Source organism: Clarias gariepinus, chromosome 14, assembly GCF_024256425.1.
Source record: "Clarias gariepinus isolate MV-2021 ecotype Netherlands chromosome 14, CGAR_prim_01v2, whole genome shotgun sequence".
NCBI classification, from domain to species: domain Eukaryota; kingdom Metazoa; phylum Chordata; class Actinopteri; order Siluriformes; family Clariidae; genus Clarias; species Clarias gariepinus.
The window spans coordinates 22,166,881-22,180,433 of record NC_071113.1 but is presented as its reverse complement, the minus strand read 5'-3'; the positions used below and the strand labels follow the sequence as shown (position 1 = coordinate 22,180,433).

Sequence of the window (13,553 nt, the reverse complement as noted above, 5' to 3'; positions counted from 1 at the left end):
TCCGGCATCACGAGGTCACGTGACATATATTGTGAATGACGACAGCAAGAAGGTCAAAATAAATTAAAGGAGTCGCACCGATATTCTGTAGAGCGCAAAACTAAAAATTCAGATTAATTTAAAACAAACACGCATGACAGGGGAAATCAGGAGCATAATTAATTGTTGTTAATTTTTTATTTAAGAAATAATGGATGAATTGTGTTAAACATGACAGTTTGATTTCTGCACTTAATAGGACTTTTATTTTGAAAGTGGTAAAAGCATTAATTAATTGATTAATAATTTAACGTTTTTGCCCTCATTTACCAAATAGTGTGTGGCGGGGGGGATGGATATGTAGGTTTGTTTTTAAAATAAGGTGTTAATTAAAGTTGTTTTTGGGTTTATAAGTTTAGCTAGAGACAGCTGTCGTTATTTTTCCAGCTTGAAGTATTATTTGGTTAGACAGTGTTATAACTCACATACTATGTTAACAGCACAGTTAGACATTTTATTTAGTCTTAGGTAACATAGTCACTTACAGGAGATAAACTGGAGATTACACCTGCTTATCTTAGCTTAGCTTGGTTTAGTTTAGGTTAGCTTGCTCCTCTTAACACCTAAACACCTGTTTGTTTATTTACTTCTTGTTTTATTCTTCTCAACATGTTTCTTCTCACTAACATTTGCCATCTTGGAGTTCTGTCGGTTGCATCATTGCCACCTATAGGTCTTATTCTCCTCAGCTTTACTGCCCCTAAAAGACAACTTTCTAGTTCAATCTTTCTCAAAAACAACATTAAACACTTTATTCCCTGATCAGTGACTCCACATTCTAAAATACTCCTAATCCTTACTTTCTACTTTGCTTAGATTTAATGACATAAAAAAATGTCATTCTGGATTAGGTCGTCTGCCAAATGCAGTAAATGTAAATCTAATGCAGGGGTGTCAAACTGGATGCATAAAGAGCCATGTGGGTGCAGGCTTTCATTCCAATCGAGCAGAAGCCACACCTGATAGTCTACTGAAAGCTAAGGATGAATAATTAATTAGTTGGAATGAAAGCTTGCACCCACATGGGCCTTTCTGAATCCAGTTCGACATTCCTGATCTGATGTACCACCTATTTTGTCTCTAAAGTCATACTCCGCCCAAACACTTACTCACTCACTCATTGTCTATATCGCATTATCCTGTATAAAGGGTCACGTTTAGCCTGGAGCCTTTCCCAGGAGACTTAGGTCATGAGGCGGGGTACACCCAGGACACGTTGTCATTCCATCGCAGGGCACACACACACACACACACATTCATTCACACTCTACAGATAATTTGAAAACGCCAGTTCGGAGAACATGCAAACTCAATGCACACAGACCCAAGGCGGAAATCGAACCCTGACCCTGGATATGCAAGGCAACAGTGCTAACCACAAAGCCATCATGCCACCTCTGCCGGGACAACAACAAAATGTCTCACACACTGGACTGCACATTGGACCGCCTTTTGCTTTGATTACGGTAGTAATCAAAGCAAATTGGGATAAGCTTATGCAGTATTGTTGTTGTTAGTCGTTTAGCAGCTTCTGTCAAGGAGTCGCCACAGCAGACAGCCAATCCACACAACTTGGTACCGATTTTTTATGCCAGATGCCCTTTCTGAGCAACTCCGTAAAATTCCATTTTATCTGAGCTTGGGACCGACACAGCCTCCAATGGCTGGGGTTTTGGCATTGGGTGGGAATTGAACTTGGGCCAGATAAGCTTTTGCAGTTTTACAACATTTATTTCCATCCACAGTCACATTTCTTTCCAAGATCTTGTATTTATAATGGGAGAGTTAGACAGATGCGTAGCGTCTTCTCCAGCACAACCCAAAGATTCTTAACGGAATTAAGGTCTGGAATGTTAAACCATAGCAGTGGTGGGGCTGAAGCCTCTGACCCCCCAGCAACCCATAGCTTCAACTGCCTGAGATACCACTGCCCCTTATGTATTTCTATTATTTAGCCAATTTAATCAGCCATTTTTTTTTTTACTTTATTATAATGGAACACAAAATAGGCTTTCTTTTTGCAGTATAAGCCAGCATTGCTTTCAATGTTTAAATGTAACCTTGGAGACCAAGTGACTCCATCCAATCTGACATAGCTGGACCAATTTGGCAAGTTGAATGGGGAAAAAATATGAGCATTTACATAGCTGAGAGAGTGACATATCCTAGAGGATTTTTGTTTGTAATTGCAGCCCGAAATGGTTCATGTCTGTGTATGGCTGATTAAACTAACTTCATTTTGATATGCACTCTGCTTCAATGACTCCTGCTGGCTTCAAAATGGCCATGGAAATTTTATTTGGTCATACACTCTTGTACTGCAGTGGAAGAACATCAGGAGGATTAAAATATTAAGCATAGAAAGCATGTTATCTCTACTGGTATTTATTTATGAGCTCTGCAAGGATATTACAGGGACATTTGTTTCACTAGTCCTTGCAGAGCGACAATATTAGGACAGAAAGTTAAATATATCACAGATAACAGATTTAATTTGTTTTGAAAGAATTGTGGTATTGGCTCTGGCTGACTTGAAAGTTATTTAAAGCCAGTGTTTGTCCACACTTAAGTAAACCAGCCTACAGCCTGATTATTAGCCTGCAGTAATCATTAATCTTTTGATCAATATCCCTGTTTTTAACCAGGTCTGGCCTGGTTTAGCCTCTGAACCTAAGTTTTACAGTGATAATACAGTATATATATATATATATATATATATATATATATATACACAGTGGCTTGCAAAAGTTTTTGGCCCCCTTGAACTTGTTACATTACAGCCACAAACATGAATCAAATCATATCATGACGAAAATCATACATGATTCCAAATATTTTTTACAAATAAATAACTGCAAAGTGGGGTGTGCATAATTATTCAGCCCCCTTTGGTCTGAGTGCAGTCAGTTGCCCATAGACATTGCCTGATGAGTGCTAATGACTAAATAGAGTGCACCTGTGTGTAATCTAAGGTCAGAACATATACAGCTGCTCTGTGATGGCCTCATGGCGCCCACAGCCGATGGTGACTCTGGACGAGCTGCAGCGATCTACAGCCCAGGTGGGGGAATCTGTCCATAGGACAACTATGAGTCGTGCACTGCACAAAGTTGGCCTTTATGGAAGAGTGGCAAGAAGAAAGCCATTGTTAACAGAAAACCATAAAAGGCCTCGTTTGCAGTTTGCCCCAAGCCATGTGGGGGACACAGCAAACATCTGGAAGAAGGTGCTCTGGTCAGATGAGACCAAAAAACTTTTTGGCCAAAATGAAAAACACTATCTGTGGCGGAAAACTAACACTGCACATCACTCTGAACACACCATCCCCACTGTCAAATATGGTGGTGGTAGCATCATGCTCTGGGGGTGCTTCTCTTCAGCAGGGACAGGGAAGCTGGTCAGAGTTGATGGGAAGATGGATGGAGCCAAATACAGGGCAATCTTGGAAGTAAACCTCTTGGAGTCTGCAAAAGACTTGAGACTGGGGCGGAGGTTCACCTTCCAGCAGGACAACAACCGTAAACATAAAGCCAGGGCAACAATGGAATGGTTTAAAACAAAACATATCCATGTGTTAGAATGGCCCAGTCAAAGTCCAGATCTAAATCCAATGGAGAATCTGTGGCAAGATCTGAAAACGGCTGTTCACAAACGCTGTCCATCTAATCTTAGCTTTAGCATCACAGTGTATTAAACAGATTGGGATAGTTTTTGAATTTCTGAGCACATACACTGGAAAGACTAGACAAGGCAAAATAATCAGATTCATGTGGATTCCAGCTCATATGGATATCCAGGGAAATTAAATGGCAAACAAACTTGCAAAGTAAGCAGTTAAGAGAGGAGTGTTATATATTTACATTTACATTTAGGCATTTGGCTGACGCTCTTATCCAGAGCAACTTACAAAAAGTGCTTTAATGTTTACAACATTGGATACATACTTACACTGGGTTAACTAGGTTAATAACTAAGTACCATTAGTCCAACACATCTGAAAAGAGTTTTTATTTATTATTATTATTTTTTTATTAAACTGTCAGAGTCAGAAGGGAAAAACCAGAAGGGGTCCACCCTGAATGGAGTGCCAATCCATCAGAGGGCACACATACATACATACATACATACTTACATACATAAATACATACATACAGTACAGTACACTCACACACTACAGGCAATTTGAGGAAAGCCAATTAGCCTAATCTGCACGTCTTTGGACTCTGCAGAAAATATAAGCAAGAAACAAATGAGATAATGGCACAACTAGTGGAATTTGGAAAGTTTAAGGACACCTTGCTTGTGAAAATTATTTTAGAAAATTGAAAAAGAGGACAAGGAATAAATAATTTGATGGGTTTCTGGTGGGTTTAAACTGAAAAGAAGATTAAGGAGATTAAGACCCGAAGGTGGCAGTAATGCAGACAATGATGGTGGATGCCAACCGCCATTAAACACACAGATGAAGGGGAAAAATGAGAAGGACTGCATTCATACTAGCTGAAGATCCCTGAGAAGTGTACTACACAGTGTGTTCAGCCATGTTAAGTGCGATTCTAAACCGTATGGAAAGAAAGTGCTCATTTTTAAGGGAACTCTAAACAGTGTAGTGAGTATGTGAACAATGGGACATTACTTCACCGGAAGTGGACATGCAAAATTTCCCCTCAGCCTTAATGAAGCGCGGAAAAAATGGAGCTTGTAAAGGGACTTACTGTATATATAAATTAGCATTTTTACTGTAAGGACGACATAATATTATTATGAAAATAAAAATGTAATTAATATAATATAAAAAAGGAATTTAATCAATATATCCCCACTATTCCATAAGCTAGTAATTGTAAAATAATTCACTATATATATATTTTTTTTTTTTCACATCTTCCAAAGTGCACGTTTTGTTATCAAGGAAATCATAGGCGTCTTTGCGTTGCCAGGGTAACGCACAGAGGAAGTGGCGTCTGCGGTTGTTACGTCACAGCGTCTTCCGGACGGTCGTGAAGCGACAGGCGGAGTAAAGCCTTTCGTCCACTGTTTGTGTTTTCACGGTTGTTTTTGACCTCGACTTTGGAATCTGCTTTACACAATGGTTTGTGAAAAATGTACGTATTTTTTCGTTATAAACACGACAACGTAGGATTTCGTAAAATAAGGTGTTAATATGAGTGTGTGTGATAATATTGTGTGATAATATAGAGTGTGTTAGTTTAGCTGGAGGCGGCTGGCTAGTGAAGGTTGGAGTGTTATTCTGTTAGACAGAATTATAATAACTCACACTGAACGGCTCAGTTTAACAGTTAATTTAGTCTTAGGTAAAGTAATCACGTACAAGACATAAACTGCCTAGAATAACAATAAGGAAATTAGATCTAATTAGCTTAGCTTAGTTTAGTTTAGGTTAGCTTGCTCCTGTTAGCACCTAAACAAGCTTAGTTTGTTTATTTACTCTTTTTTTTATTTTACATTTTATTACATTTTATTTGTATAGCGCTTTTAACAATTGTCATTGTCGTAAAGCAGCTTTACACAATTAAAAGATATAATACATGATTAATGTCAAGAAGATTTTACCAGAATTAATATAGCTGCTGTTGTATTGCCCCCAAAACAGTTAACAGAGATACTATTGTAAGCAAGGACGAGTACCATGTTGAAGCTCATGGTTTTGGAACGGGATTTTCATCAAGCGAATCTGTTCTTGATGGTTAGAGGTCCACATAATTTTGGTCTTATATTATTGTATGAGGAAGCATTTTTTCTGACATTATGGCTAATATATTGTTGACATTTGAGTGTATACAGACACTCGCCGCTTTGATAGTACCAGGTTGGAGCTTTCATAACTGTTAAATTCTTTGTGGCAGACATTTAACAAGGTGCTGGAAACATGTCTTAGAAGTTGTGGTCCGTATTGACCTGAATCACACAGTTGCTGCACATCCATAGTGTGAATGTTCCGTTCCACCACATCCCAAAGGTACTCTATTGGTTTAAAATCTGGTGACTGTTGAGGACATTTGAGTAAGTGAACCCTTTGTAATGTTCAAGAAACCAGTTTGAGATGATTTTATCTTCCTGACATAAGTGTTATGCTGTGGTCATGAAGGGATTGATATTTGTCAGGAACAATACTCAGATAGGCTGTGACATTTAAACTATGCAAAATTTGAACTAAGGGGCCGAAACTGTGGCAAGAAAATATTTATCACACTGTCACACCACCATCACCAGCATGAACAACTGATTCAAGGCAGGATGGATCCATGCTTTTGTGTTGTTTACACCAAATTCTGACCTACCATCTGAATGTTGCAGAAATATAGTCTCCTTAGGCCATGCAATATTTTTATTTATTTATTGTCTAATTTAGGTAGGCCGATGTAAATTGTAGCTTCATTCACCTGTTCTTAGCTGACAGGAGTGACACCCAGTGAGGTCTTCAGCTGCTCTAGCCTGTCTGCTTCAAAGTATTATGTATTCTGTGTTCAGATATGCTCCTTGCCTTACCTTTTTGTCAGCTTGAACCAATCTGGCCATTCTCCAGACTGCCCAGAGAGATTTTTTAGACCATTCTCTGTAAATCCTTTAAATTGGTCGAACATGAAAATCTTACTAGCCTGTCTGGCACTGACAGCCATGCCTCATTTTAAGTCACTAAAATGTCTTTTCCTCCCCATTTTGATGCTCTCTTAGAAATTCAGCAGATAATATTGGCCATGTCTAAATGTATTGGGTTGCTGCCATGTGATCGGCTGATTAGATATATACATTAGAATAGTTGAACGCGTACACAACGAGTTGACCAATGGATATGAAAGATAGTTTTACTGCATTGTTGCTGTTGTTGTTACTTTACTCATTTAAGTATAAACTGTGATGTAAAAAAAAAAAAAGCCGTGAGCATTTCTGTAATGAAAGAGAGAAGGTGTTTTAATAAGCGCATGGTTTAACCTTATGTACTTATTTGTCCATAATATTTTTCCTTTTGTATTGTTTTGTCAAGTTTTCATCTCTTGATTTCATGTGTTTGAATGTTCTTCCTTCAGGTGAGAAGAAACTTGGTCGAGTTATCACTCCTGATACCTGGAAAGATGGTGCAAGAAATACAACAGGTTATGTGCTTTATCTGTTGTTGGCTCATATCTGTAGTCATTGTGCAAGCACTATACAAAAAGCCATAATGTCTGTTTTGTGTCTTGCAGAGAGCGGAGGACGGAAGCTCAACGAAAATAAAATGTTGACATCAAAAAAGGCCAGGTATGGTTATTCTGAAATAAACATAATTTTGCGAATGTTTTTCCATTGCAAATAATATTATATGAAATGCAGCATTTGCGTTAATATTGTATATATACAAAACATTTCTCTGTCTTCATTAGGTTTGATCCCTATGGAAAGACAGGTTTTGCCACATGCAGAATTTGCAAAAGCTCTGTCCACCAATCTGGGTCACACTACTGTCAGGGATGTGCTTACAAGAAAGGTAAGTTAAGCGAAAAAGCAGTAATTTTAGTAGTACTGGACAGCGTAAACTGCTTAAATAGTACATATTGTAATGTTTTTTCGCCTGTATTCTGTTTTTGTAGGGATCTGTGCCATGTGTGGCAAGAAGGTCCTGGATACCAAGAACTATAAACAGACCTCAGTGTGATTGGCAGAGACATAAATTACATACCTTTTAGAAGTTGGTTTTAGTGCCCGATCAATTTGTGATGGTGTTTGTTATTATTCAGTGCAACCGTGCAGTTATATTTAACTGTACCCAAGCTGGATATCTGTCGTTAATGTTATTTTCCTCAGTAAATTACATTAAAGCAATATAGCACCTTGCACTGTTTGAATATAATTAGATGCCTTTCCTATATAAAAAGGTCTAAGTACTTGTTTTACTCATGCTTTCTGGGCAGTCTTCACTATTTAGATGGTGATGTAATTGCAACCCATGTTCAATATGTATATTGCGTTTGAAACACAAATCACACTGCTTCCAGCACAGGTTATTTTATTACCCAGTATGCACCGACATTCATCTTAACATTTAAATATCAACTTTTTCCCAGAGGTATTTTTTTAGGGTTGTGTATAATCATTAACAGTTTAATGTAAAGTTCATCCAGTAATCATGATCATGACATTGTTTTTATTATTATTATTGCCATGTTTTCTGTAAGCACATGTTCATTTCTGCTTCATATTATTTTCTGGCTGTAAATATGTTTTTGCTATAATAAAATGGTGGAGTTAACCATTGAAATGTGTATGCGTGTGTGTTGGAGGTAAGAGTGTGCGCTTGCGTTTGGGTCTGAGATGAGAGAGAGAGTGTATGTGACGTAGTGCACCACATTCACTATGATCCTGAACCGGATAAAGCAAACCTCTCAAGAAATTCAGTTACTAGTACTCATAATTTATTTTTTTCTTCTTTTAAACAATTCTATCTCGCCAAAAAAACATGTGAACTAATTATAATAAAGACAAACTAATTCTTGTAAAACGCAACATTGACTGTTGACCTGCTTACATTTATAGATCACATAAATATTAATCAGACCAGTAAACAGGATCAGACCCACAATCTGATCATAGTTTGATTGCATGAAAATTTAAGTCACAATAGTAATTTGAAATTGTAATTTGTAGTAATTGTAGAAAACACTTAATAATTAAACTTGACATTTACACAATTTAAGATTGTCAGTATATTAACTTTTTGAAATGAATACTAAATATACTAAACATTTTCAACATGTATAATTATAAGTATAAAGCACCATGTTGCAAAATACATAACTTCTGTAAGTAATAATAAAATAACTGCCTCTATGACGGAGGATGAATGAGTGGTTGATGTATAAGGCGTAACAGCATGTTGATAGTAGATAGTTGGAGTGCATGAAGTCCTGAAGTTCATGTTTAAAAATAGAGTACACTGAAAAAATATGTTGATTATTCAGTAAACTGCAAAGGACTTAAGGACTTAACAGCAAGCACATTTATGTTGTGTGGATGTGAGTGTTGTAGCTCAGTTAGATGTGAAACTGATTTGCTGGTGCTTTATGTCGAGACGAAATTTCAACAGAGGTGCGGTAAGACTTTAAGGTGTCTTGGTCAGGACCAGAAATTCGTCGCGAGTCTTCGGATCCTCTCTGAACACTCCCAGCATTGTACTAGTTACGGTACGACTGTTCATCTTCTGCACGCCACGCATGACCATGCACATGTGACTGGAACAAAACATGAAACTGTTCAGTTTCAAAGGGAAATGTATGATAGCGTGCTAATAATGTGTTAGTAAAGTTAATAGGGGTGTAATACTATGAAACATGCGATGATAATCATGCAGCTTAGTATGGAGATGAAAGATGAAGCTGCAAAAAAGCTGTTTTATACTGTATATATATATATATATATATATATATATATATATATATATATAATTTGTTAACGGAAATAGATGGACAGTCATGTAAAAATTATTGCTTCCTCTTTTAATTCTATGTTTTTTTGTGTAAAAACTGAAAGCTTGATCATAGTTGGTCTTAGTATTAACCAAATACAACTCCAGACAAACAACACATAACTTTTCTCCACCGTGCCCTTGTTAACTTAACAAAAATGAAGGCCAAAAAGAAAACCATCATGTGGCCAATACTAAGTACCCCCCATGATTTAATACCTTGTAGATTCGCCTTTAGCCGAAATAACTTGAAATAATCGTTTCCAGTATGCCTTATTAGTCTCTCACATTCTTCTTCGCAACATTGCTTTAGTTTATTGAGATTTTTGGCTCTGCTTACTCACAGCTCTGTTAAGGTCCCGCATTACAATTGGGTTGAGGTCTGGACTTTGACGGGGCCATTCTAATAATCATTCTATTTTTTCAAGTAGTCTGATGTAGATTTGCTGGGCTGCTTCGGATCACTGTCCTGTTGGATGACCCACTTTTGACCAAGCTTTACGAATCGGACAGATGCCCTCACATTAGGCTCTTGATGCATGGTCGCAAAAACAAGGCCAAATCATCATTCCTCTACTGCCGTGCTTGACAGCTTGGTCAAAATTAAGTCATGAATACATGCAAAAAACAACAACGACAAAAAAACAGCACGAATTGAATGCTTTTCACAAGAACATTGAATTCCAAACGGTTTAAAAATGGTTTTATAAGCCTTGATGTGTAACAACAATTGCTTCTCTAAGACCATTGCTTTCCTTCTTTCCTTCTTGGCATTGTGTTAATGCTGATGTTTAGCAACACCTGATTGCAACTTACCCTATTAAATCCTGTGAAAGCAGTAAGGAAGTACTTATGTTGTATTTGAGGTTGTATGGTCCTAATACGGTATTAAGACCCACTACAATCAGATGATTTTTATGATGTTTTTGCACAAAAAACATAGCCTTAAAAGAGGGGGCACTAACCTTTAAAAATGACTGTATCCTAGAGGATTGCATTTGTAATTGAAGCTAAAAATGTTTCTACCAATAACTGCTCATGGTAAAAGTACAGCCAACAACTAACAAATATCTGCTTTTTTGTTCAATTAACCCCCCATTTCACAATAAAAAATGTTTAGACATTCAGTTGTTGGAAATATGATATAAATCAAATCAAAAAAAGAAAGTAACATCATTGTGTAAGGCCTTGTATATCTGTGTATAAAGGAATAAACAGGATTAATCAGTAAATTTTGATACTCACGCTGCTTCAATGACTACTGCTACTCCTGCTGGCTGCAGAGCTTCAAAGATGGCCATGGCAATTTGCTTCGTCAGACGCTCTTGTACTGCAATGGAAGAAAATTAGGACATACAGTATGTAACATATTAAGCATAAAAGGCCATCAAATGTCATCTCTATTGAGATTTCTTTATGAGTTCTGCAGAGACATTAATTTGTTCATTTGACTGGACCGTGGGTGATTACCTTGCAGTCTGCGGCTGTAGATTTCTACAATCCTGCAGAGTGACAATATTAGAACAAGAAGTTAAATATATCCAGATGACAACCAAATGTAGTCTGTTTTTCCCTAAAAGCATTTTATTTGGTTTGGCTATGGATGACATAAAAGTAATTTAAAGCCAGCAAAGTCCTCACCTGATTTCTGGCCTGCTGTAATCATTAATCTTTTAATCAATATCCTTTTTTTTTAACTAGGTCTGGCCTGGTTTAGCCTCTGGACTCCATTGATATACAACTGGAAATGCTTGGTCAATCATTTTAACTCGCTATCTGTATACAAATGCATCCGAATATTTGTTTTATTGTTTTAAGCCTTTGATTTGTTTTAAGCCTTTAGCGCACAATCAAGACTAAAAAACGGCCCAGGTCTGCAGCCGACAAGTTACGTAGTAAGGGATCCCACAGGCTAGATGAGATTTCCTCAGCATCAGAAGCGGGTTTGGATTTTTGTTTTCAGATCCAATTGGATGCATTTTTAGCCCTTGCGACTAAGCTTCAAGTGAATGGGCTACCATGATGGGAGAACTCGCTGGCAAGTTACTAACGCGCTTCCTCAGTCTTTGGAGTGTCACTCTGATGAGACGCCATGTGTTTTTACAAACTGTCACATACATGCACTGCATACTCACCTGGCAAGTTTACTAAGACCAACCACCTTCTTATTTGGCAAATATCCTATGTGGACCTATAGGGATCAGAAAACAAGCAAGTAAAATTATATCACAACCGCCTGTTCAGTCTTCTTGTCTGCTATCTGTTCTCGGTAACATGAACCTGTTAACTTTGATCTCCTGGCACTGCCCTTTATTTCTCCCTAGCTAAACATCGGGCAAAATGATACTGATTTGATAAAGTTTACCTTGCCGAAGAACGGTACTAGATGATGTTCGCAAAGCGAGAACATATCGATGTCTTTCACTATAACCATCTCGTCATGATCTTCTTCAAAAATGGCATTGTTAAGGACGTCTGTAGATATCAGAAGGACAGGAACAGATCATTGGTTTAGTCACTGTCACTTGTGTGCAAGGCAAAGGCCAAAAGGATATATTTTATGCATGATTTGCATGTATCGTCTGGAGATAGCAATAAACCTAACAAATCAAAGGCATGCTTTAACCCATTCATTAGAGTTTTAGTCCATAAATTATAACACGCTTTCAGAATTTACCTGACTGATGAACCACTGGTTACAACTACTTAAAAGCTTGGTGAACATGAACTTGTTTGATTAAAACTGTATTAAAACCCATAATATTCCAAGTAAAGTCTAAGTCAGTTTCCCCAAATCAAGTTAGAAGTCGCAGGTGATACGGCGGTACAAGGCGCAGAATGGCTTCCTCACCGTAGATGGTTTGGTGGTAGCCCTTGGTTAGGAATTGCATGGCTTTGGCGGCTCGGAGAGGAGTTTGGAGCAGTCCCTCACGCTCGGTGTCCTCTCCCAGAGCGCTCAGGATGTTAGTGTAGGCTGACTGCATGGCCGCCTCCCGCCGCTCGTCCGCTTTCACGCGCGCCGCTTCGCCTCTTTTCATCTTCTGCACGGAGCTCTCGCTGGTGTAGCCGTTATGGCACCGCACCTCTATCACGCCGTTCATTTCCACACCAGTGTGGCACTCCATCGCGCACAGGTACGTTTTATGAGCCGCACTGAACTATATGTCAGCAGATACAGATATGCAGGTCCTGGTTACAGGAGTCCGTGTGTCACGTGCTGGAGGCACCTGCTGCTCTCCGCTTCTGCTCCACCAGTCTCGTTGCGTCGCCCTATTTATACAGCTTCATCCCCTCACTGGCTGCTCACGATACGTTGCCCAATGGTGTCATTACCAGGAAAATTTAGGCTGGTGAATGGATTCGGACAGGTGAATTGTGAAAAGACACCTCACACTATGGATTACTCTTTTTCTGATAAAATCTCATTCATCCCCTAACTTATCGTCTAAAATCCCCTAACTTATCATCTATATAGGGTCCAGATAAGGCCTGGAGCCTATCCCAGGAGACCTAGGGCACACCGTGGAAGAGGTGTCAATCCATCACAGGAGCACACACTTTCATTCACACATTAGTGGCAGGTTGGAAACATCAATAACCTTCATGTCCTTAGACTGCGTGAGGAAACCGGAGTATCTGGACGAAACCCACCAAGCACCTGGAGAACATGCAAACTCCACTCACATAGACCTGGGATGGAAATTAAACCCCAGGTCTAATGAGATTACCTAGTCCTTCTATACATTTAGGTCCTCAGCGGGCTTCAGTTTATTGCCACATAACATTGCTGAGCGTAGACAACCTTAGATCCTAACTCCAGGCATCCAAAGGTCTGATACAGTGGGCACTATGCATGATGAGTGCATCTTCTTACCCTGACTCACCCATCACTCTGGAATAGGATCAATCTCAATTAATTAGACCACATGACCTTTTGTCCATTGTTTTAAAGTCCTATACAGTGATTTCTAATGTGAAGTTTCTACAGGTTAACTTCACCAAGCAGTTACATAATCTCTTATATATATATATATATATATATATATATATATAT

The 13,553-nt window shown here is 38.4% G+C and overlaps 2 protein-coding genes across 2 annotated transcripts; one reads left to right on the top strand and one right to left on the bottom strand.

Moving 5' to 3' along the window:
• The first annotated feature begins 5,030 nt into the window (after positions 1 to 5,030).
• On the top strand, positions 5,031 to 8,296 carry cript (cysteine-rich PDZ-binding protein). Its single transcript, XM_053510767.1, has 5 exons — positions 5,031 to 5,144; positions 7,089 to 7,154; positions 7,245 to 7,299; positions 7,422 to 7,525; positions 7,629 to 8,296. The coding sequence occupies exons 1-5, from the start codon at positions 5,129 to 5,131 to the stop codon at positions 7,691 to 7,693; spliced, it is 306 nt and encodes a 101-aa protein (XP_053366742.1). The 5' UTR covers positions 5,031 to 5,128; the 3' UTR covers positions 7,694 to 8,296.
• An 87-nt stretch (positions 8,297 to 8,383) lies between these two features.
• On the bottom strand, positions 8,384 to 12,686 carry gch2 (GTP cyclohydrolase 2). The gene is made up of 6 exons (XM_053510766.1): positions 12,351 to 12,686; positions 11,865 to 11,974; positions 11,635 to 11,690; positions 10,970 to 11,001; positions 10,745 to 10,829; positions 8,384 to 9,266 (listed from the first exon to the last, which is right to left on the bottom strand). Exons 1-6 carry the CDS (start codon positions 12,622 to 12,624, stop codon positions 9,137 to 9,139), a joined length of 687 nt encoding a protein of 228 aa, XP_053366741.1. The 5' UTR covers positions 12,625 to 12,686; the 3' UTR covers positions 8,384 to 9,136.
• Positions 12,687 to 13,553: the final 867 nt, after the last annotated feature.

Coding starts and splice junctions, on each gene's coding strand:
- cript (XM_053510767.1), top strand. Junction 7,155..7,244: donor TGGTGCAAGAAATACAACAG/GTTATGTGCTTT, acceptor TGTGTCTTGCAG/AGAGCGGAGGACGGAAGCTC. Junction 7,300..7,421: donor TTGACATCAAAAAAGGCCAG/GTATGGTTATTC, acceptor TGTCTTCATTAG/GTTTGATCCCTATGGAAAGA.
- gch2 (XM_053510766.1), bottom strand. CDS start 12,624: ATGGAGTGCCACACTGGTGTGGAAATGAACGGCGTGATAGAGGTGCGG. Junction 11,975..12,350: donor CTACCACCAAACCATCTACG/GTGAGGAAGCCA, acceptor TGATATCTACAG/ACGTCCTTAACAATGCCATT. Junction 10,830..10,969: donor CTACAGCCGCAGACTGCAAG/GTAATCACCCAC, acceptor CTTCCATTGCAG/TACAAGAGCGTCTGACGAAG.